The sequence below is a fragment of the Palaemon carinicauda genome, chromosome 13 (assembly GCF_036898095.1).
Source record: "Palaemon carinicauda isolate YSFRI2023 chromosome 13, ASM3689809v2, whole genome shotgun sequence".
In the NCBI taxonomy this organism is placed as follows: Eukaryota; Metazoa; Arthropoda; class Malacostraca; order Decapoda; family Palaemonidae; genus Palaemon; species Palaemon carinicauda.
In genome coordinates, this window is record NC_090737.1 from 137478644 (window position 1) to 137503997 (window position 25354).

Here is a 25354-nt window from a genome sequence, read left to right on the forward strand (position 1 = left end):
TGGAGAGTGAAGTAAGTTAATGGCAACAGTACAGATTTCACAGCTTCTGCCATGTTAACCCTTTTACCCCCAAAGGACGTAACGGTACGTTTCACAAAACACATCCCTTTACCCCCATGGACGTACCAGTACGTCCTTGCAAGAAACTGCTATTTTCAATTTTTTTTTTTTTTCAATTGAGAAATTTCAGGCATTTTCCAAGAGAATGAGACCAACCTGACCTCTCTATGATGAAAATTAAGGCTGGTAGAGCAATTTGAAAAATATATACTGCATAATGTGCTTGAATAAAAAATAACCCCTGGGGGGTAAGGGTTGGAAAGTTCCAAATAGATTGTGGGTAAAAGGGTTAAGAGCTCTGGTCCTTTACATTTTGGTCCTTGGAGTAAGGGATACGAACGGCAGGGTATCAAAATATCCCCAATGCGGAGTAGCAATATGGAGTTTCTATGGAATGTAAAAGTTAAATCTCTTATTATTATTACTAGCCAAGCTACAACCCTAGTTGGAAAAGTAAGATGCTATAAGCCGAAGGGCTCCAATAGGGAAATATAGCCCAGTGAGGAAAGGAAATAAATAAATGATGAGAAGAAATTAATAATAAATCATTCTAAAAACAGTAATAACGTCAAAACAGATGCCATATATAAACTATAAAAAGACTCATGTCAGCCTGGTCAAAATGAAAACATTTGCTGCAACCCTATGAGGAAGATTATTCCACAACTTAGTCACAGCTGGAATAAAACTTCTAGAATACTGTGTAGTATACAGCCTCATGATGGAGAAAGCCTGGCTGCATAATAGTTTCAATTTAGAGATTGATTGATTGATTGATTTGAGGTTTTCTGGTTCAATTTAGAGACCTTGAGGAAGTGGAGAGAAGGGGTGGGAAGAAGAGCGAGAGGTGTGAACTACCGAGATGGCCAATTAAAATCCAGGAAAACAATCGTTTTCACTTTTTAATAGTAATAAACTCTTGCTTGAAGCATTAAAGCATAAGAATATTGGGAAAAATCAAAATAATGATTCATTGAACAAGTGTTAATTAGAATATACAAAATCAAATATTTCATGGTAAATTCTATTCCTAGTAAATACAAACCACTGCCTTATCAGAACCTACTAATTTGGTAATAAAAGAATGCATTACATTAAAGTTCCTTAGACTACAATATGTGCAAAGTGGTACTTCATATTCATGACTCTACATATATATCTCTAAACATTTTATAACTGAAATAGGTCAATAAAAGACACCATCACTCGATTTGCACAGATGGTTTTGTATCTTAAAAGAATATGATTTTTGTAGTTTCATGTACCATACTGTAATGAAGTTGGCTAGTTACCATATTTGCTACGTTACTGTAATATATATAAATACAGAAAAATATACATTTGTATATGATTATTATTAGTATTTTTTTTAATAAAGACCTCTCAGATGCAATCCTTGTGTTGACAGATTGGCCTTCTGGAGTGTGCAAAAAAAGTCAACATGATATAAAGACAACCAGACTATTGGGATCACAAAAATATTTTGCACAGTTTGAAACAAAAAAAAACTAAAACTGCTGAGCTAATTGTAATTGAACATAAAACATAAATAGCTTCAGCATTCCTAAACCATTATTGCTAGTAGTTATTGATAATTTTGTACAGTATGTTAAACTTTCCAATAAAAGATATAAAGCACTTTTAAGGTTTGTGTTTTTTTTGTAAAGCTCTTTGAAATTGGACAATGATAATTGTGAAAATTAGTACTATAAAATCCTATTACTATATTGTAGACAATAATAATTATAAGTAAATTGGTAATGTAAAATGCTATCATTATATCTTACCCATAAGTTATGCCAGCTCCCACCATTGCAGCACCGATCGTCAGCATTCCACATCCGCAACCCAAGTCTGCGACGATTTTCCCTTCCAGATCTCCAAATGAGGCTTCAATAGTATGAATCATTCTTGAGGCAATGTGCGCTGGAGTTTCGTACTGCTCCAACTGAACCTTTGGTTTTTCAAATCCTTCTACTTCCTGAAGCCATCCCTCCAACTCCTTGAGTTTGATCATGTTGGCTTATATGTATAAAAAAACCTTTATAAAAGTGATAACTAAATGCTATGCAAGAAATAGCAACAGGCATATACATACAATGACGAGTTTTATCACTTTGGTTCTAGTCGTGGTAAAACTGGCAATATGAAATTCCCAAAAGATGAGTCTTGATGAATGAAGTACCCAAAGCTGGAAGATGTTGCCTGTACCAAGCTAGATCTCTGGCTGTTCCCTGCAATATGTCCGTCGGTGCCAGAGGACCACCCCTAGGGTAAAAAAAATATATATATGTACAGGTATAACAAATTTAAAGGATACATAAAAAACATGTCATATTGTCCCTTGCACAGTAATACTTATTTTTTTGTGAGGAATCATTTTCTCGAGGCACCAGAAACAGTGAAAAAATAGCACCATCCACAATTTAATTATACATAAGCCAAGGTGAAATTTACACCCAAATCATAAATAACACCAACATAGAAAACATTTAATTGATACTGTACTAATCTTGGAGCCTTACTAAAGGCTTAGAACATAAGCTAGTTACAACTGAGAGAGCTATGGAAAGAATAATGATGGGAATATCACTGAGACACAAAATGAGCAACATGGATACAAGAGCAAACTAAAGGATACTCTAACAACATGTAAGAAAAAGAAATGGATGTGGTCGGGACAAGTACTGTATGGAAGTGGGGAGGACCATATACTGTAATGAGAATGACATAATAAAAGGACAAAAAGGATAACGGAATGGTTGCCTAAAGATTACAAATGAAGCAGAAGAAAGACAGTAGATCGACAAGCTAAGAAACTTTGCGGGTACAGTCTGGCATAGAAACACTACATAGAGACGCATGTGGAAGGACCTGTCAGAGGCCTTTGTCCTGCAGTGGACTAACAAGAGCTGATAAGGATGAATTTTCTAGTAACAATAAAATAAAACGTGAACCACATGTTAATGAATAATTATTTGAAATGAATAAAAATTTACTAATTTCCTTCATTAAATAAAGGAATCAATCATACCCATTGAGCAGTCACTAAAGTTATAATTTCTTAGACAAACTCATAAACTTGGAAAAAGACAAATTTCTACTGTATTTATAAACGAGTAAAATAAAGTGTGAATCAAAGGGAGTTGTAAGCAGAAAGCAATATACAAATAAATACTGTATACCAATTGAAGCCTTCCCAGTACAATGAGGTACGTGTTCAAGGATCATCAAAAGTTTTAATTTTTATTTTTGTTTTGTATTAAAACAAAAATGAAAACATCTCATTAAACTTGAAATGAATTATTACTTCCTTATCAGACTGGGGATCTAACACAGTTGTTCGTATTAAGAACTAGACATTATATCTTCCCAGGCTATACCATCCACCATATAGCACTAGCAAAGGGATTTTGACGAAGGAAAAATCTATTTCTGTGCTTGACCTGTGTCGCTCCGTGAAATGCGCCTTATAGCACCATTTCTAAGATATAAATACTGCTAAATATACCAGAGAAAAAAGTTGCATGGAATGTCAGGAGTAAACCCAGCTCGCTCACTCTAATTGAGTGTCGGTATAGTAACTGGGGCATGTTAGAACCACGACCAGAGGTCCCTCACCAGTTAGTCCTCTCCTTCTTCAATATCCCCCGATACTACGAGGTGCCGTTCTACATCCGACTACTGCCCTCTTCTACGATTACCCTTCCCCCCACCCCTACCACTTCCCACGCTTCTTCCCCCATTCCTTTCTAGCACCAGTGAGATTCAGACATGTTGTTTACATAGCTTTGTGTTTCAGTGTTTTTGAAGATGTCAGACGTTTTGGAGATCCCTGCTCCCAAGCTGTGTGTTAGTTTTAACAACTTTGAATTTTATTTCTTGAGGAAGAAGGCTAAACAATAACCTAAGTTTTTTATTCTGGCTATGACTAAATATTTTATTGACCTTCCTAATCAAATAGTTGAACGGGAGAAACTTTATGCTAAAACTTTCATGTTGAGCAGGTACGCATAAGTCTTGCTTCATAATTTTTCTATTACTGTACACTATGAATTTATTTAAATTCGACTTTTCGTTACTCTCCCCTTTGGTTCATTATTTATTTTTCGTTGCTTTTCCACACTGGGTGCTTTCCCTACTGCAGCGAGCCCTCTTGGCATTGTAGCATTCTATTTTTCTAGCTAGGTTTATTATTATTATTAGCTAAGCTACAACCCTAGTTGGAAAAGCAAGATGCTATAAGCCCAAAGGCTCCAACAGGGAAAACTAGCCCAATGAGAAAAGGAAATAAATAAACGATATCAAAAATAATGAAAATTAAAATAAAATATTTTAAAAACAGTAAAAACATCATAACATATTTTATATATAATACACTGTTGATAACAGCAAAAATAAACATAATTAGATACAATTAGAACTTGGTGAAAATAGCTTAACGACAAAAATCTGCATTAATTACTTTATTAGTAACGATAATAACATACCATACTATACCACTTCATTGCCATAGTCTTATACAAAATACAGAAATAACAAAGACAGCCCAATATAAAATTAGAAAATTTATCCAAAAGGATCATACTTAACACAGAAAAGCAAGACAGCAATAAGTCAATTCTGAAATATGTTCAAGAGTAGAAACTAGCTCTGCAGGATTTACCATAATAGCCAAAGACAAGCAAAGGGTTGTCTTAGAGTAGTTGGATTTACAAGAAAGTTTCTGTGAATCCTTATCAAACTTCTTATTGAAATTAGCCTACCCAAGTCTAAAATAAGGGTTGGAAAGGTGTAGCCAATTATGAGGAGAAGCAGAATTGGATGCTGACTACTTGGACTGTGCGTAAATGCTCAGGATAGGATACAATTCCTGGATTTTGCTTAACAGCAAATATGATATTTTAATTATAAACTAAATTTTTGAATATACTTACCCGGTGAATATATAATAGCTGCAACTCTGCGGCTCGACAGACAACATACTCAAAAAACCTCGCGAGCGATCGCTATGCAGGTTGCGGGTGTGCCCACCAGCGCCAACTGTCAGCCAGATACCACTCTTGAATGTAAACAAAACCTTCAATTCTTCTCGTCCCGCTGCGTCTCTATTGGGGAGGAAGGGAGGGTCATTTAATTTATATATTCACCGGGTAAGTATATTCAAAAATTTATTTTATAATTAAAATATCATTTTTAAATATTAAACTTAGCCGGTGAATATATAATAGCTGATTCACACCCAAGGAGGTGGGTAGAGACCAGAGTTAATATGTTTACAGCGTATAAGCTAAGAGTTTTTTCATTTTGGCAGTTATCAATATAACAAAACCAAAATAAATAGGTACCTGGTAAGGAAGTTGACTTAGACGATTACTCTGCCTTGTAAGTCTGTCTTCCTCACGGAGCCCAGCGATCCTCTTAGGATGCTGACAGACTCCCAGGAGCTGAAGTATCAAGGGCTGCAACCCATACAACAGGACCTCATCAAACCCCTAATCTGGGCGCTCTCAAGAAATGACTTTGACCACCCGCCAAATCAAACAGGATGCGAAAGGCTTCTTAGCCTTCCGTACAACCCAAAAAACAATATTAAAAACATTTCAAGAGAAAGATTAAAAGGATATGGAATTAGGGAAGTGTAGTGGTTGAGCCCTCACCCACTACTGCACTCGCTGCTACGAATGGACCCAGTGTGTAGCAGTCCTCGTAAAGAGTCTGGACATCTTTCAAGTAAAATGACGCGAACACTGACTTGCTTCTCCAAAAGGTCGCGTCCATGATACTTTGCAGAGATCTATTTTGCTTAAAGGCCACGGAAGTTGCTATAGCTCTAATTTCGTGCGTCTTAACCTTAAGCAAAGATCGGTCTTCCTCACTCAAGTGTGAATGAGCTTCTCGTATTAACAATCTGATAAAATATGACAAAGCATTCTTTGACATAGGTAAGGATGGTTTCTTAACCGAACACCATAACGCTTCAGATTTACCTCTTAAAGGCTTAGTACGAGCTAAATAGAACTTAAGAGCTCTAACGGGGCATAATACTCTCTCTAACTCGTTGCCTATGATCTTTAATGAGCTAGGAATATCAAAAGATTTAGGCCAAGGACGAGAAGGCAGTTCATTCTTGGCTAGGAAGCCAAGTTGAAGAGAACAAGAGGCTTTTTCTGTCGAAAAACCGATGTTCTTGCTGAAGGCATGAAGCTCACTGACTCTTTTAGCTGAGGCCAAGCACACCAGGAAAAGAGTCTTAAGAGTGAGATCCTTCAGGGAGGCTGAATGTAAAGGCTCGAACCTGTCTGACATGAGGAATCTTAGGACCACGTCTAAATTCCATCCAGGTGTAGCCAAACGACGTTCCTTAGAGGTCTCAAAAGACTTAAGGAGATCTTGTAGATCTTTATTGTTGGAAAGATCTAAGCCTCTATGCCGGAAGACCGAAGCCAACATGCTCCTGTAGCCCTTGATCGTGGGAGCTGAAAGGGAGCGAACTCTTCTCAGGTATGAGAGAAAGTCCGCGATTTGGGCTACAGAGGTACTGGACGAGGATACAGATACTGACTTGCACCAGTCTCGGAAGATTTCCCACTTCGATTGGTAAACTCTAATGGTAGAAGCTCTCCTCGCTCTTGCAATCGCACTGGCTGCCTCCTTCGAAAAGCCTCTAGCTCTCGAGAGTCTTTCGATAGTCTGAAGGCAGTCAGACGAAGAGCGTGGAGGCTTTGGTGTACCTTCTTTACGTGTGGCTGACGTAAAAGGTCTACTCTTAGAGGAAGACTTCTTGGAAAGTCTACCAGCCATCGAAGTACCTCGGTGAACCATTCTCTCGCGGGCCAGAGGGGAGCAACTAACGTCAACCTTGTCCCTTCGTGAGAGGCGAACTTCTGCAGTACCTTGTTGACAATCTTGAATGGTGGGAATGCGTATAGGTCTAGGTGAGACCAGTCTAGGAGAAAGGCATCTATATGTATTGCTGCTGGGTCTGGGACTGGAGAGCAATAGATTGGAAGCCTCTTGGTCATCGAGGTTGCAAAGAGGTCTATGGTGGGTTGACCCCAAGTCGCCCAAAGCCTCTTGCACACATCCTTGTGGAGGGTCCATTCGGTTGGAATTACCTGACCTTTCCGACTGAGACAATCTGCTAGAACGTTCAAGTCGCCCTGGATAAACCTCGTCACTAGGGAGATGCCTCGATCTCTTGACCAGATGAGCAGGTCCCTTGCGATCTCGTACAGTGTCAGAGAGTGGGTACCTCCTTGTTTGGAAATGTACGCCAAGGCTGTGGTGTTGTCCGAGTTGACCTCCACCACTTTGTCTAGAGGGAGACTCTCGAAGCTTATCAAGGCCAGGTGAACTGCCAAAAGCTCCTTGCCGTTGATATGCATGCTCCTCTGACTTGAGGTCCACAGACCTGAGCATTCCCGACCGTCCAGTGTCGCACCCCAACCCAAATCCGATGCGTCTGAGAAGAGAACGTGGTTTGGTTTCTGAACTGCTAGGGGAAGTCCCTCTCGTAGACTGATATTGTCTTTCCACCAATTCAGGCAAGTCTTTACTGTTTCGGAAATCGGGATCGAGACCGCCTCTAGCGTCTTGTCCTTTTTCCAGTGAAAAGCTAGATGGAATTGTAGAGGTCGGAGGTGTAGCCTTCCTAGCGAGACAAACTGCTCCAGGGATGATAGAGTTCCTATCAGACTCATCCAATTCCTGACTGAGCAACGTTCTCTCTTCAACATCTTTTGGATTACGAGCAGGGCTTGATCTATTCTGGGGGCCGACGGAAAAGCCAGAAAAACTGGACTGCGAATCTCCATCCCTAAATACAGAATAGTTTGGGATGGGATCAGCTGGGACTTTTCCAAGTTGACCAGAAGTCCCAATTCCTTGGTCAGATCTAAAGTCCAATTGAGATCCTTCAGACAGCGATGACTGGACGAGGCTCTGAGAAGCCAGTCGTCCAAATAAAGGGAGGCTCGGATACCCGATAAATGAAGGAATTTTGCCACATTCCTCATAAGCCTCGTAAACACGAGAGGAGCAGGACTTAGGCCAAAGCACAGGGCCCGAAACTGGTACACCACATTGTCGAACACAAATCTCAGAAAAGGTTGGGAATCTGAGTGAATGGGGATGTGGAAGTAAGCGTCTCTTAGGTCGAGAGAGACCATCCAGTCTCCCTTTCTGACCGCTGCTAAAACTGACTTCGTGGTCTCCATGGTGAACTTTGTCTTTGTGACAAAGACATTCAGAGCACTGACGTCTAGCACCGGTCTCCAACCTCCTGTCTTCTTCGGTACTAGGAAGAGACGGTTGTAAAACCCCGGTGATTGAAGGTCCGAGACTTTGACCACCGCTCCCTTCTCTAGCAAAAGAGACACTTCTAGTTTCAGGGCTTGTCTCTTTGCTTCCTCTCGGTACCTGGGAGAGAGATCGATGGGGGACGTCGCTAGAGGAGGTTTGCGTACAAATGGGATTTTGTACCCCTCTCTGAGCAACCTCACAGACTGTTGATCTGCGCCTCTCCTCTCCCAGGCTTGCCAGAAGTTCTTGAGTCTGGCACCTACTGCTGTCTGAAGCTGCGGGCAGTCAGACTCTGCCTCGCGAGGATTTGGCTCCTTTCCTCTTTCCTCTCTTCCCTTCGGCACGAGTACTTCCCCTGCTGGGGGCTCTGCCACGAAAGGGCGGAATAAACCTGGACGCTGGAGTGTCTATCCTAGGTCTAGCAGACAAGGCAGACGAAGGGGTCCCTTTGCGAGCCGAGGACGCAACCAAGTCATGGGTGTCCTTCTGCACAAGGGACAACGATATTTCTTTAACTAAAAGTTCAGGAAACAAGAACTTAGATAAAGGGGCAAAGAGTAGCTCAGATCGTTGACAGGGCGTCACTCCTGCTGACAGAAAAGAGCACAGAGACTCTCGTTTCTTTAGGACTCCTGACGTAAACGAGGCGGAGAGCTCGTTGGATCCATCGCGGATGGCCTTATCCATGCAGGACATAATGAGTAAGGAAACATCTCTATCGGCTGATGAGATTTTCCTACTCAGGGCTCCTAAACACCAGTCAAGGAAGTTAAAAACTTCAAAAGCCCTAAAGATGCCCTTAAGTAGATGGTCCAGGTCTGAGGATGACCAACTAATCTTCGAGCATCTCATGGCTAGGCGGCGGGGAGAGTCTACAAGACTTGAGAAGTCGCCCTGGGCAGAGGCAGGAACTCCCAAGCCGAGAACTTCTCCCGTGGCATACCAGACGCTCGATCTAGACGAGAGTTTAGTTGGGGGGAAGGCAAAGGAAGTCTTCCCTAAACTCCTCTTGGTTTCTAACCAATCGCCTAACAGCCGTAAAGCTCTCTTGGATGAGCGAGAGAGAACGAGTTTTGTAAAGGCTGGCATGGCAGCAGGAACGCCTAAAACAAACTCAGACGGCGGCGAACGAGGAGCCACAGAGACAAAGTGTTCAGGGAACAACTCTTTAAAAATGAGCATGACTTTCTTAAAGTCCATAGATGGCGGAACTGCTCTAGGCTCATCAATATCTGAAGGATGATCCTCAGGCTGAGGGTCAGCAACGTCCTCATCCGAAAGTTCCTCATCTGATAACTGATGAGAAACAAGCAAAGGGGTAGGCAATGCTTGACACGCAGCGTCCGCCCGCAGTGGTGCATAAGTGACGGAGCAGGACGCAGCGTCCTGAAACTGCTGAACAGTCTGGGAACTGTCAACAACAACAACAGGTGCGTGAGGACGCACAGCGTCCACCCGAGACTGCTTAGACCGCCTGGGTTGTGCAGTCAAAACAACTCTAGGTTGCGGAGGTTGACGCACCGCGTCAAAACAAGTCAACTCTGATGGTTGGCGAACGTCCTAAACGTCACCAGGCGCATCAGTGAGTTGCTTAACGTCCACATTCGGTTGAAAGTCCACACGAGACCGCATCGGGTGTGGTACAACCCCAACTGGTTGACGTGAACTGGCAACACCAACGTCAACAGGACGCACAACAGAACGCTTGGGTGGCTGACGGCCAGGATCTCCATGAGATAAACGGCTAGGTTCAACGGAAACCTTCTCTGCGTTGTAATCTTCCATAAGGACGCAAGCTTAGACTGCATGTCCTGCAGTATAACCCATTTAGGGTCTACGGAAGCGGGTGCGGTAACAGCCGGGGTTAGCGTCTGAGACGGCACAACTTTGCCTTGCTTAGGCGGCGAGCAGTCATCCGATGACAGCAACGGGTCCGAACTGTCCCAATGACTACATCCGGGACGTTGGACCTGTCTTGAAGGGACCGACTTGCGTTTCAAAGGCCTAGAAACCTTGCTCCATGGTTTCTTGCGTGAAACGCCTTCGGAAGACGAGGTAAAAATGGGCTCTCTCGTCTTATGGTAGGGGCGATCTTGACGAGATACGCCTGATACCATAGAGGGAACGTCTGTTCGCTGATCAAGGCCTCTCGAACCCATAAGTCGTACGACATTGCTTCTCCCCTGGGCTTGGGAGCTTGCAAGAGGTCCCGGACTAGGTGAACGACAGGCACGAACAGACGAACCCTCGGTCGCAACACTGTTCACAACACTTTGCGCACTAATCACTTTCCCACTTTCCGCCGTGGCACTGTGGCACTTAAGTTCCTTAACGTCAGCCATGAGTTGATTACGGTCACTTGCTAACGCTTCAACCCTCTCCCCCAAGGCATGGATAGCACGTAACATGTCTTGCATCGACGGTTCCTGAGTGCTAGAAGGGGAGTTAGGAACAACCACTACAGGGGAAGGATTAGGTTCAGGGGCATGTGGAGAGGAAAAATCTACGTACCTAGAAGAACTTCTCCTTACCCTATCTCTCTCTAGTCTGCGTGTATACTTATCATATTCGATAAAATCGAATTCCGAAAGGCCCACGCATTCCTCACACCGATCTCCCAATTGACAGGTTTTACCCCGACAATTGGAACAAACAGTATGAGGGTCGAGAGAAGCCTTTGGAAGACGCCTATTACAGTCCCTAGCATTACACTTTCGAAACCTAGGTACTTGAGAAGGGTCAGCCATTTTGAATTAGTCAAAGAAAATTCCAAAAACAATCCAAGTCATCAACAAATAATCCGATTCAATAAAGAGTTCAAGAGTTTATGTTGAGGAAAAAACACCTGTACTTGCATCGACGGTTCCTGAGTGCTAGAAGGGGAGTTAGGAACAACCACTACAGGGGAAGGATTAGGTTCAGGGGCATGTGGAGAGGAAAAATCTACGGACCTAGAAGAACTTCTCCTTACCCTATCTCTCTCTAGTCTGCGTGTATACTTATCATATTCGATAAAATCGAATTCCGAAAGGCCCACGCATTCCTCACACCGATCTCCCAATTGACAGGTTTTACCCCGACAATTGGAACAAACAGTATGAGGGTCGAGAGAAGCCTTTGGAAGACGCCTATTACAGTCCCTAGCATTACACTTTCGAAACCTAGGTACTTGAGAAGGGTCAGCCATTTTGAATTAGTCAAAGAAAATTCCAAAAACAATCCAAGTCATCAACAAATAATCCGATTCAATAAAGAGTTCAAGAGTTTATGTTGAGGAAAAAACACCTGTACTGCGAAAGCTCAAAATATAGATCAGCTTCAATGACCAATTTAAAATTAAACTGCAAATGTTGATAAGTTTTTAACTACTTGTTCAAAGGGTATGAGTTAGCACATAACCATTTAATATGGGTGACTTAACCCTTAGGTAAGGTGGTAAGTCCCAGCCGTTAATGGCTTTTGGCTTTTTGCCCGGGGACTCAGTATCTGAGTGTGTCAGTACTCAAGATAAGGAGTCCCTGCACCTCGCAAGTGCCTTGCTCTGCAAGGACCGTGGCCTTATATAAGCTTGTGTGTGAAGGAATGAAATGTGACTCGTCCTAGGAAGTTGACCTGAAGTCCTTTAGATGGAATTCTAGGATAGGACGTTCCCAATACCACCTCATAAGGGTATGGGGACGTGACAGTATTACTGTATCTTAATAGTGAGCCCTCGCTACTTCGCGGTTCGACCATCGCGGATTCACGACTTTGTGGATTTTTTTCATTAAATAAGGCATCCGATTTCATCAGCAAACCACTATTTTAGGGGGAAACATCATTTTATTCTAGAAAATTGCTACTCTTTAAATAGTTAATAGCACATTAAGAAAGCGTGTACTGTACTTTTGTTTTTAAATTTCGGGTGTTTTTTTTAAAAATCGAGTACAGTGAACCCTCGTTTATCGCGGTAGATAGGTTCCAGACGCGGGCGCGATAGGTGAAAATCCGCGAAGTAGTGACAGCATATTTACCTATTTATTTAACATGTATATTCGGACTTTTAAAACCTTCCCTTGTACGTAGTACTGTTAACAAACCACCCTTTACACCCTGTAATGTACAGAACACTTAATGCATGTACTACAGCACCCTAAACTAAAACAGGCACAAATATTAAAGGCGATTTTATATCATGTGTTTCCTAAACACCTAAAAAGCACGATAAAAAATGGCAACCAATGTTTTGTTTACGTTCATCTCTGATCATAATGAAGAAACAAACTCATTTAGTGTACACATATATGTACGTATGGTTAGTTTTTGCATCGATTATATTGATTATACAGTACTGTATGTTGATTTTTTTATTACCAATGTTTTAGTTTACGTATTTTTCTTAGGACTTCCAAATGAAATCTTTTTCTTTATGACGCCGCCTGAAACGACGGCGTGTACGCTCAGTAAACAACCACGCTCAGAACAAACAAGGCATTTAACACGCATGATGATAGTGATAAATAATGATACAGTACATACAGTATTTACAGTACAAAGCATTTACAAAATATGTTACCTTACAAATATAAATTATACAGTACTTGTACGTAGCAAAGCAGGAAAACAATTTGAGAGAGAGAGAGAGAGAGAGAGAGAGAGAGAGAGAGAGAGAGAGAGAGAGAGAGAGAGAGAGAGAGAGAGAGAGATTGTTTTACGTACGTAAATGTAAATTTTAAACAAAAAAAATATGATAGGTTACAACATGTAGACTTTTAAAACCTTCCCTTTAACTTAATGCATACAGTACGTACAGTACTAAACTATAAAACAGGTTAAAGTAAAAAATAAAGATTGTTACTGTACTCACCACGAAAGAAGTTCCAGAAAAACTTGAATGACGATGGCGATGAATTTGCTGCACAGTAGAAATGATGATGATGAAGCTGATGATGTGTTCTACTGTGCAGTCAATGATAGTATTTTACGTCTCTTCAGACGGAGGTGTCTTTTCCTGGGACACCTCTTCAACTTCTTCAATTTCTTCCGAAGGCGTACTAGCAGGAGGAACTGGCTCTTTTTTGCGAGGCTGAAAAAACATTGTGATCGGAAGTTGTTGCCGCTGCTTCTTTTTTCGATCCAAGAGCATCCTGTAGGGAGTCGTGATGTCATCGACCTTGTTGCAGAATTGCATCGCGCGAACCATATCCTCGTCCCACTCTTGCAACATTTCTTTCGCCTCCTTCATATGGTTGCAGAACTTGGCGAGCCGTTCTAATGTTAAGCCCGTTTCTTCTACATTTTCTTGGGTCTCTTCCTGGGTACCCTCACTCTCTTCCTCACTTGCCGATTTCGTCAGGTCTTCGAGATCTGCGTCAGTTAGGGGCTGGGAATGGCAGTCCAACAACTCGTCGACGTCTTCAGTCGTCATGTCGCCAAACCCGTCACCCCCAATTATGGCAGCCAACTGCACAGATTTCCGTATTGCAGAGTGTTGGATTTCCGACGGAGTAAATCCCTTGTCGTCGTAAACAATATCGGGCCACAGCTTCTTCCAGCTCGCATTTACGGTTGCAGGTTTCATCTCTTGAAGTGCCTTTTGAATATTCTGCAGGCACGTGGCTATGGTGTACTGCCGCCAGTACGCCTTCAAGTTGAAGTCTTCATCCTCGTCATCTTGGGCAGCATCCACACACGCAACGAGGTCCGCCAAGGTATTCTTCGTGTAGAGGGCCTTGAACGCCCTGATAACCCCCTGGTCCATTGGTTGAATTAATGACGTGGTGTTGGGTGGCAGGAACTCAACCTGAACGCCCTCACGCGACAGGTCAGTTGCGTGTCCACCAGCGTTATCCATAAGGAGAAGGATCTTGAATGGCAAGCCCTTCTCTAAGAGATATTCATGGACTTGCGGGATGAAACACTGGTGGAACCAGTTGGAGGTCAGCATCTTCGTAATCCATGCCTTTTGATTATGCATCCAGTACACGGGAAGGAGATTCTTATTTTTGTTTTTCAAAGCGCGAGGATTTTTCGACTTATAAATAAGCCCCGGCTTTAACAAAAATCCAGCAGCATTGCCACACATCACGAGGGTAACGCGATCCTTGAATGCCTTAAAGCCAGAGGCTTTGGCTTCCTCTTTGAACAGGAAAGTTCGCGACGGCATTCTCTTCCAAAACAAGCCGGTTTCATCCATATTAAACACTTGTTCCGGCTTGTATCCACCTTCAGCGATAATGTTCTTGAAAGTCTGGTTCACGTAAGTTTCAGCAGCGGCAGTGTCAGCGGAAGCAGACTCCCCATGCAGGGAAACGCTTTTCAGGGCGAAGCGTTTCTGAAACTTCGCGAACCATCCTTTGCTGGCGGAAAAACGTTGTTTCTGACGCTGGGAATCAGTGGAGGTCCCTGGTTGAGGATCATCTACATCATCATCTTCTTCAGCATGGTCGCCATCGTCGTCATGAGGTTCCTTTGCCGCAAAATTCTCATACAAGCTCAAAGCCTTTGTTCGGATGGTGTTCGTATCCAACGCTATGTTCTTCTTCCGACAGTCGGCAATCCACACAGCTAAAGCACCTTCCATGCGTACGATCGTTTTATTACGCGTTGTAACGACTCGCTTCGCTGATCTGCTAGAGGGGATTGCAGCAGTCTTTCTAATGTTCGCCTCGTCCTTCCTGATGTAGCGAACGGTGGATTCGTTGATGCCAAAATGGCGGCCGGCGGCCGCGTAACTTCTACCATCTTTTAACATGTCGAGAAGCGTAACCTTCTCAGCTATCGTCATCATTCTTCGGTGGCGTTTAGGCTCACTACCAGCCTTACAAGAAGCAGAACGCTTGGGAGCCATTGTAACAGAAAGTTCAACAAAAAGTTCAACTTAAAACAGTCGCACACAGCACAGATTCAACTTCACAAACTTAAGAACGTCTACTCAGCAATACGCGGAAAGAGAAAGTGAACGATCAGTCCCGCGAGAACTTTGATGCTGCGGGTTGGAGATGCGGGCAAAACACCAATCACAGGCTAGATAACAAAACTTGAGTTTTGATTCGTCATCTATCAGCGCTTGAACCAATCACAACCCGTCTTATACAGTACTATGGTGCGTTGGTTACTCATAGAAGATGTCCCGCGCACACTGAACGTACGTAGATTAAGTACAATACCGTAATAATAATAAATAATGATAATAATACTGTACAGTAATAATAATAATAATAATGATTAATAATAAAACAATAATAATTTTATTAACAACAACAACAATAATAATAATAATAACAATAATAATAAAAATTTACGTACGTACGCTATTTTACGCCTCTCTCTCTCTCTCTCTCTCTCTCTCTCTCTCTCTCTCTCTCTCTCTCGTACGCTTACAGTACTTATTCGAAATGTGATTTTTGCAACAAAGAATATTATTGGATGCAGTACTGTACTACGTACGTATACATACAAAAGATTCATGGAAAAGAAGCACATCCATTACAGTACACACCATTCTAATATGGTATGACTGCATCTGATTTGCGTTTCATGTTCGATTTAATTTTACTACGTACTGAATTATCGTATGATCACATTCTCTTTTCGTGTTTTATTTCTTTCTGTGCTGAATTATATATCATATGTAATGCAATGAACAATCAGTAAGAGCAGATATTACTATAATCACAGTATTAATGGAATTACAGGTAACAAAATATCGTATTTGGTTATCTTCAGATTTCGCGGTATTTTCGAATTTTCCGGAAAATCCGCGATATGTATATATATATGGGTTATGGGAAAACCCCGCGAAGTGGTGAATCCGCGATTGTCGAACCGCGAAGTAGCGAGGGTTCACTGTATTGTTGACTTCTTTTTGTTTTACTTTTGGCTGTGATCAGATCAGCTGACGTCTAGCTGCCGGTCTCAAGAATATGCGCGTACGAAGTATTGTTTATACCATTTCTTAACTTATTCAAACCATCTATACAGTTGATATTACATAAGCACCAATGTGTTATAACCTATCATATTTTTTTGTTTATTACATTTAAAACAACACTCTCTCTCTCTCTCTCTCTCTCTCTCTCTCTCTCTCTCTCTCTCTCTCTCTCTCTCTCTCTCTCTCTCATTCCTTACCTCTATCTCACTAACATATGAAATCTTTGCTGCTTCACAAAGTTTCATTTATATTGAAAATCAATCATGATTCAATTTTCCTTACTTTCTCCAATCTCACACTGTGTCACATCGAACGTTATAGCGGTAACTTAATTGTTCGACAACTTTAAAAATCGGCCTAGTACTTGTTTCTTCATTTTTTTTTTTTTTTTTTTTTTAGATGGTTTCATAATTGAGGGGGGTATAAGATGACTTATAACTGAAGTTAGGAAAAGTATTTTGGATATGGAATGGAGAATCATCTTTAGTAACAGTTTAGAATTATCGTAAATTAACATTCGGTCATTAGCGGCAGTTTGTTATTGTTGATTAAACGCCAAAAAAAAAGAAAAAAAATTGTTTTCCTGCTTTGCTAAGTATGTAGGATTTTATATAGATACGGTAAATAATATTTGTAATAACATATTTACTAAAAGCTTTTAATATCATTATTTATCACTTTCATCATGCGCGTTTAATGCCTTCGTTTGTTTATTACGATCGAAGATGGAGCGTACAGTAAACAAATGGAAGGTTTCCGTTTCAGGCGGCGTCATAGAGAAAAACATTATATAAATAAGTAAAACATTGGTAATAACAAAATCAACATATAATCAATACTTGGTAAGATTGCTGTCGATGCAAAAACTAACCCATACAGTACATAGATGTGTAAATGCGTCTGTTTCTTCATTATGATCAGAGATAAACGTAAACAAAACACTGGTTGTCATTTTTTATCGTGCTTTTTGGCGTGTTTAGGAAACGCATGTTATAAAATCGCCTTTAATATTTGTGCCTGTTTTAGTTTAGGGTCCTGTAGTACATGCATTAAGTGTTCTGTACATCAAAGGGTAGTTTGTTAACAGTACTACGTAAAGGGAAGGTTTTAAAAGTCTGAATATACATGTTAAATAAATACGTAAATATGGTGTCCCTACTTCGCGGATCTTTAGCTATCAAGGCCGGGTTTGGAACCTATCTACCGCGATAAACGAGGGTTCACTGTACTAGGAACACAAGGAAACATGGTTTACCTGCAGTGGTTTGAGGTCAGCTGTGCAGAGAACCCAGGATGCTGCTTTCCCCAAGAGAGGGGAGAATGAAGAAAAGAATAAGGGCCAGGCATACCTTTTCATTCATGCAAACTAAAACTGGGTAACAATGCCCTCAACCTTCTGCTACTTGTCCATTAAGGAGCCTGAGGTTTAAACCAGCTGTTGTGCAGCCACCACAGGGCCGATAGAAAACATATCGAGCCTCCTGTGAGTCACGTCTTGCAGGTAGTGGGCTGTGAAGGTCGTTTGACACTTCCAAACCCCTGCTTGTAAAACCTGCGTCACTGAGTAATGCTTCTTGAATGCCAAGGACGTAGCAATGTCTCTGACATCATGTGCTCTAGGGCAACGTGATGGAGGAGGGTCGGGATTCAGGGAAGGATGGATAACCCTGTGAATCCACGCTGTGATTGTATTCTTAGTGACCCTCCTCTTCGTCCTTCCCGTGCTCACGAACAATGCTTGCACCCGAGGACGAATTGCAGCTATTCTCTTAAGATAGAGCCTCAGACTCCTTACTGGGCACAGTAGGAGATGGTCTGGGTCATCTGTTACAGAACGGAGACTAGAAATCCGGAAAGGGTCGAACCGAGGGTCCGGCAATCCTGGATTTTGAGTCTTAGCAACAAACTCTGGGACGAATCTGAACGTTACCTCCCCCCATCCCCTTGAATGGGCGATGTCATACGAGAGACCATGAAGTTCGCTGACTCGCTTGGCCGAGGCCAAAGTAAGTAGGAACACCGTCTTCCAAGTCAGGTGGCGATCAGAAGCCTAGCGTAATGGTTCGAAAGGAGGTCTCTTAAGAGACCTAAGGACTCGAACCACGTTCCATGGAGGAGGTCTCACTTCCGGGCAGGTAAGTTCATAACTTCGTATGAGTAGAGAAAATTCCAACGAAGAGAAAATGTCCATTCCTTTGAGCCTGAAAGCAAGACTTAAGGCTGAGCGATAGCCTTTCACTGCCGAGACTGAAAGGCGCATTTCTTCCCGCAAATACACGAGAAACTCCGCTATTGCTGGTATAGTGGCATCGAGTGGAGATATACCCCTTCCCCGACACCCACCACAGAAGACTCTCCACTTTGCCTGGTAGACCCCTGCGGATGACTATCGCAGGTGTCGAGACATCCTTTCAGCAACTTGTTGCGAAAAGCCTCTCTCTGTGAGGAGACGCTTGATAGTCTCCAGGCGTGAAGCTGCAGCGATGCTACGGCTTTGTGGAAGATGTTGGCATGTGGTTGTCTGAGTAGCTCGTGTCGAGGAGGAAGTTCTCTCGGGAGTTCCGTCAGGAGCTGCAGAAGGTCCGGGAACCACTCTGCGTGATGCCATAGTGGAGCTATCAAGGTCATCGAAAGGTTGACCGATATTTTGGTCTTGTTGAGTACCCTTCTCATCAGACAGAACGGGGGAAAGGCGTAAACGTCGATGTTGTCCCACCGTTGTTGGAAGGCATCTTGCCAGAGTGCCTTGGGGTCCGGGACTGGGGAGCAGTACAGCAGAAGCTTGAAATTCAAAGCTGTCACGAACAGATCCACCGTCGGGGAACCCCACAAAGTCAGGACTTTGTTGGCTACTAGACGATCCAAAGACCACTCGGTACTCACTATCTGAGATGCCCTGCTCAGACTGTCGGCGAGCACATTCCTCTTGCCTGGAATGAATCGAGCTGATAATGGAATCGAGTGGACTTGGGTCCATCTCAGTATCTCTACTGTAAGATGGGATAGCTACTCTGAAAAGGTACCTCCCTGCTTGTTGATGTAAGCCACTACCGTGGTGTTGTAGCTCATCACCACCACGGAGTGACCCGCCAGGTATTGTTGGAACTGTTGAAGTGCCAGGTATACGGCCTTCATTTCTAGCAAGTTTATGTGGAGGCACTTTTCTGATTCTGACCAGAGGCCTGAGGTCCTGTAGTTCAGAGCATGGGCCCCCCACCCTTTTTTTGAGGCGTTTGAGAACAGCATCAAATCCGGGAGGAGGACGAGAAGATCCACTCCCTTTCGTAGGTTCTCGTCAATCACCCACCACTGAAGGTCCGTCCGTTCCGCAGGACCCATAGGGACCAAGACGACGTCCGGGGAATCGTGTCCTTGATTCCACCGGGACTTTAATCGCCATTGCAAGGATCTCATCCTGAGGCGACCATTTGGAACTAGACGGGCCAGTAAAGAAAGGTGACCGAGGAGACGTAACCACGATTGGGCTGGGAGTTCTTCTCATCTGAGGAAAGGATCTGCAACCCTCCTCAGCCTTGCTATCCTGTTGTCTGATGGGAAGGCTTTGTGGAGATTGGTGTCCAAGATCATGTCTAGATATACCAGTCGCTGAGTTGGAAGCAGAGAAGACTTCTCGAGATTTATCATGATCTATAGATCTTGGCAAAGTCCCAGAAGCTTGTCTCAGTGTCGAAGAAGGGTCGACTCCGAGTCTGCCAGGATCAGCCAGTCGTCCAGATAACGGAAGAGACGGATGCCGATCCTGTGTGCCCACGAAGAAATCAGGGTAAACACTCTGGTGAATACCTGAGGTGCTGTGGAGAGACCAAAACACAGCACCTTGAACTGGTAAATCTTGTTGTCTAGGCTGAATCTTAAGTACTTCCTTGAAGACGGATGGATTGGGATCTGGAAGTACGCGTCCTTCAGGTCCAGTGTACACATGAAGTCTTGTGGTCTCACCGCAAGTCTGACCGTGTCCGCCGTCTCCATGCTGAACGGGGTTTGTTTGACAAACCTGTTCAGGGCTGAGAGGTCGATGACTGGTCTCCAGCCTCCAGACGCCTTCTTTACAAGAAAGAGTCGACTGAAGAAGCCTGGGGAACCGTCGACGACCTCCTGGAGAGCGCCCTTCTTTAACATGGTCTCGACTTCTGCCCGTAGGGCTTGCCCCCTTGCCGATCACATGGCAAAGGAGCTCAACGACACTGGATCCGCTGTCAGGGGAGGTAGAGATGTTATGAACGGGACGCGATATCCCTGACTGATTACGGAAATCGTCCAGGAATCGGCCCCGAGTTGCTGCCACCTGTCTGCGCAACTTTGAAGGCATCCCCCCACACAGGTGGACATGCAGGGGGATTGCCAATCCTAGTGTTTGTGGCCTCGGCCACTCCCTCTAGGATTCTTGCCTCCCCTGGAGGACTTTTTGCCTTTCTTGTCTTTGACAGGAAAGGGCTTCAACACCGTTGTCTTTGTTGCCACAGCCGGTTTCGTCGTCTTGGACGGGTGAGGTTGTTGAGGTGCTGGAGGTTTATAGGGCTTCAATGTAAGAGCCCTATGAAGGAGGGAATCCTGGTTGGAATTCCTCCACCACTCGGCTGCCTGTTCCACGTCTTTAGGCTCAAACAAATTTTTCCCCAAAATGGAAGAATGTCTGAGCCTGCTGACCTTGACGGTTGGGACCTTCGCGTGGAACCTCTCTGCCACCGCATCACGTCGTTTCAGGATCGAATTGGCCCACAAGTTCGAGACTTGGTGGGACAGAAACTCAATGGTGCGGGTGCCCGCCTTAGCGGGCTTCTGAGTGCCAAAGACTCGGTCCAGGACCGTGTCCTTGCCCTCTCGAGGAGGAATCTCAGGATCAGGAAACCTGTTGAGATGCCTCATCAGGGTCCGAACCTGCCAGAAGGCATGCTCTGACTCCTGTGGCTCCCCTCCTGGAGAACTGGCAGCAAAGTCTCCCGTCCCCAAAGGCTCTTCTTGGGGGGACACGTGGACGTTCTCTGCGGGTCTTGTTGGCTCTGGGCGAATTCTTGAGGATGACTTGGGGACTGTCTTGGAGTCCTTAGGTTCCCTCCTGGGAGGAATACAGGACTCCAACAACGACGTCTGAGGGCTCCTCTCCGCCCCAACCCGGGACGATTCTCCTGCGCGAGGCGGGGTTTCTCCCATTGGTGCGATGGGAGAACGCCTCACCTCGGAAGATTCCCCTGAGGACGGAAAATCCTCGTCCACAGGAGAGGGAGAGAAAGTCTGGGGGGGGGGAGCCTTCCTTAAGGATGTCCAAGGAGCCAGCTTGATCCTTGGAGAAATTACCACGACTTCTACAACTCTCTTCCTCTTCAGTGGGGTCGGAGCCGCCATTGATTTGAGGCCCATCTCAGCAAAGGCAGGTTTGACAGCCTGCACGACAGCTCTGATGAGGGACCCGAACCATGGCTGCTTACTGACAGCTGTGCTGTCAGAGACTCCCTCTGGAGGGAAGGGGATCGGGTGATCCTTCGGAGTAGAAACGACAACTGGGCCTGCCTGAAAAGAAAGGGAAGAAGAAGAAGGTTGGTTCCTGGACCTATCTGGAGACTTCCCTACCTCCTGCGAGCGTGCTGGTCTGCGCTTGCAGGGGGGGAACGTGAACAGATGTTCCTGTAGGCTCACGCGGTGGCTCGCGTTGTGCCTCCCAATGGGAATCGCGCTGGGGTTCGCGCTGGTGCTCGTGCGATAGGATCTTGCCTGGCTTGCGCGCGGGCGCGGAGATGATGGCGTGGGCGCGCGTGGGCGCGCAGGAGAGCGATGGCGCGTTGGCGATCGATGGCGCGATGGCGAGCGACGGCTTGCAAGGCGCGTAGGCGAGCGACTGCGCACAGGCGAGGGGGCGCGCGGGCGATCTATAAGAGGGCGAGTGGGCGCGTTGGCGAGCGATGGCGCACAGGTGATGGAGCGCGCGGGCGATCAGGAGATCAGTGACACGCAGTTGCGCGATCTGGCGAAGGAAGAGCAAGCGCAGAAGGGTGTGCAAGTGCTTGCGCGCGCGGAGGTGATTGTTCGCTGGCGCGCAGACGCGCAGGCTCTCGACGGGCTCTAGGAGAACGAGCACGCACAGGGGATTACCCCTAGCGCGTGGGCACGCAGGAGGGCGCACAGCAAGAACTAGTGACTGCGCACGATGGCGCGTAGGCAATGGCTGACGAGCAGGCGAGGTCCGACAGCACGTAGGAGATCGCTGAAGGGAAGGAGAAGCAAAGTTCTTCCCTCCTGCGCCCAGATCCAGAGATCGTGGGCGCGCAGGCGAACGCTGGCGAGCAGGTGAAGAGCACTGGCGAACAGGAGATCGTGGGCGCGCGTGGTGCGCATCCAGATGAAGGCGCGCAGTTGTGCGCTGGCGAGGAGAAGATCGCTGGCGAGCAGGAGAGCGCTGGCGCGCAGGTGAGCGCTGGCGAGCAGGAGAGCGCTGGCGAACAGGAGAGCGCTGGCGAACAGGAGAGCGCTGGCGCGTAGTCTTAGCTGCAGGAGGTCGCTGGGGCGGTGTCTCTGAAGGTGAAGGTCTACGGTGAGAAGACTTCACAGCAGGCGAGCGCTTGTGCGCAATTGCGCGCAGGAGAACGTTGGTGCGCAGGGGATACCTGGCGCTTAAGGGACTTACTCACAATGTGAGAAAGCCCCTTTAGCCCCGAAGGGACCAAAGCCCGTTGGATAACGGGGTGCGTGGGCACCCACAGCGCGTCAGCAGCCAGGAACGGAGATGGCAGGTCCAAAGGTCTGGCAGGCGAAGGAGATCGTGAACAATCAGCAGAGAGGTCCAGGGATGCAACTGCAACGGTCGGTGCACGGCGGGGAGGATCCTCTGCGGGGGACTGCGAAGGTGAAGAACCGAAGAGGCGCCTCCTAACTCCCTTGTGGGGAGAAGGAAGGCCTCTACGGCGAAGAGGAGGGCGAGCCTTCCGTCTGATACGTCCTCTGGGGGCGGCAGGCAGACCATCATCAGTCCTCCGAAGAGGAGTCTCTGTCAGTGAACTCCCCCGAGGGGGAGAATCACCTGCAGGAGAGACCGTTGGACTTAGCTCCTCCCTCGAAGGATGTTCGGAGGGGGGAAATAAGCCTTCAGCTGCATCAGGAACCAAAGCAGGGGTTTGACCTAACTCGTCGGAAGCCCCTGCCACAACAACGTCGACAATAGACAGAGGATCAACCTCTGCTACTGCCGGCGACTGTTTGACAGCAGCCCCCAACCTGATTAAGTCAAACAGGGCTTTCTTGGAGGGCAAACCCGTAAGCCCCAAGGAAGCCCAAAGCTGTAACAAATCATCATTAGCAACATTGTTTTCAGAAATATCCTCCCCCGGGGGAGGAGGAGGAGCTGCCTCGCTATGGGAGGCAACTCCCTCTCCCAAACCCCGAGGTCGGTCAACATAAGTACAGCCTACGCTACCACTCGATGGCCTCTCGGGAGAGACCGATCGAGTGGGAGCTTCAGAGGAGGTTCGGGCTACGGAAGAAGAGTCCTTGGAAATTTCCTTCTTCAAGGAAAACCTTGAAGGAGAAATATCCCGTCTGGACTTCTTCTTCCGGCGTCGGGAAAACCTCTCCCACTGGGAGGTAGACCACTCCCTACACTCACTACACACTTTATCTCTGTCACACCGTTGGCCCCTGCAAAAAGGACATAAGGTGTGAGGGTCCGTTGAGGGTGGGAGCAGACACATCTGTTCATCACCCGAGCCAAAAGCAAAGTGAGCTAGTCACAGGTGTGTGAGGGGGGGAGGGGTAGTAAACCCTCGTTAAAATTCTAATGGCTCATCATTTCAGCTACGCCGAAAGTAATACCCATATTAAATAGCGTGGTTTGTATTTCGGTTACGGAACAACTGTAATTTGCTTGACTGGTGATGCCTTCATATTAATGTAAGTATCATGACATAACTAAAATTTTCATTATAAGAAAAGAGTATGAAAATCTAAAAAAAAAGAAAACGTATTTGGTATTGCATACTCCTACAATTGATATATTTTACCCACAAAAAGATCAAGATTATACCTGTACTTCTAAAAGAGAAAGAGAAGGAATTTTCTTACCGTAGGTTGAGCTGATGTGGCTGGTGTATTCAAAGGCTGAGATGCTCCTTGCTTGAGAATCAACTGCTTTTTTAACTGCAATTCTTCTAATATTTTTCTTTGCGGGTTGTTATCTGCGAATTGAAGATTACTATGAAAACAGACAAACAGACATGCATTAACAACTATTTCTGTGTATGACTTTTCCCTTATAAGGAATAACTCCAGAATTTATAATTCTTTTTTTTTTTAAGAAGTACTATGGAATTATATTTCTAGAACTCACCCAAAGAGCTCCAAATGGACCAAGAATACCACTAAAACACACACAACATATATGGTACATACTCTATATAGACGGTACAAAAATATACCCTATGTACGGTATAAGCATGATCATTCCTAGAGTTTGCAATCATGTGCTCAACATATTCCCATCTTTTTTCTAAAGACCAACAGAAATATATGGAATTACAAGTAACATGCTGCATTATGATAATGTTAGGATTGTAAAGAACATTTTGCTCAGGGAAATGGTACAAAGGAATGAGTGACAGGAGCAATTATTCCAGCATATAAAGGCGCAAAGGTGACTAAGAATTACGGGGGCCTCACGTTACTAAGTATGCCAGGGAAGGTGTATGGTACTGTAGTATTTTGAGTGAATAAGGGAAGAACAATTGACAGAAAAATTAAGGTAGGTGACAGAAGGACCAATAAGAGTGGAACAATTGATTGAAAATGTAAGACAGGTCACAGAAGGACCAATAAGGGTAGAACAATTGATTGAAAAAGTAAGACAGGTGACAGAAGGACCAATAAGAGAAAAACAATTGATTGAAAGATTAAGACAGGTGACAGAAGGACCAATAAGGGAAGAACAATTGACTGAAAAAGTAAGACAGGTGACTGAAGGACCAAGAGATTTGACTCTCAAATCTCCTGACAGAATCTGGGCAAGAAGCGAAGGTGTAAAGTGCCCCTGAAACATCAGTAAAAAGGGGACTGAGAGAGAAGAACAGAGATTCC

General features: G+C 44.8%; 1 protein-coding gene across 2 annotated transcripts in view; it reads right to left on the reverse strand.

The window, feature by feature from the left end:
- LOC137652490 (rRNA N6-adenosine-methyltransferase METTL5-like) overlaps positions 1-25354 on the reverse strand; it is a 53123-nt gene that overhangs the window by 11561 nt on the left and 16208 nt on the right. For both annotated transcript variants that reach the window (XM_068385929.1, XM_068385930.1), the window contains exons 2-3: positions 24347-24459; positions 1848-2328 (exon numbers count right to left, since the gene is read on the reverse strand). In XM_068385929.1, the coding sequence (XP_068242030.1) occupies positions 1848-2077 (230 nt within the window). In that variant the 5' untranslated portion in view covers positions 2078-2328; positions 24347-24459. The remainder of the gene's footprint in view (positions 1-1847; positions 2329-24346; positions 24460-25354) is intronic.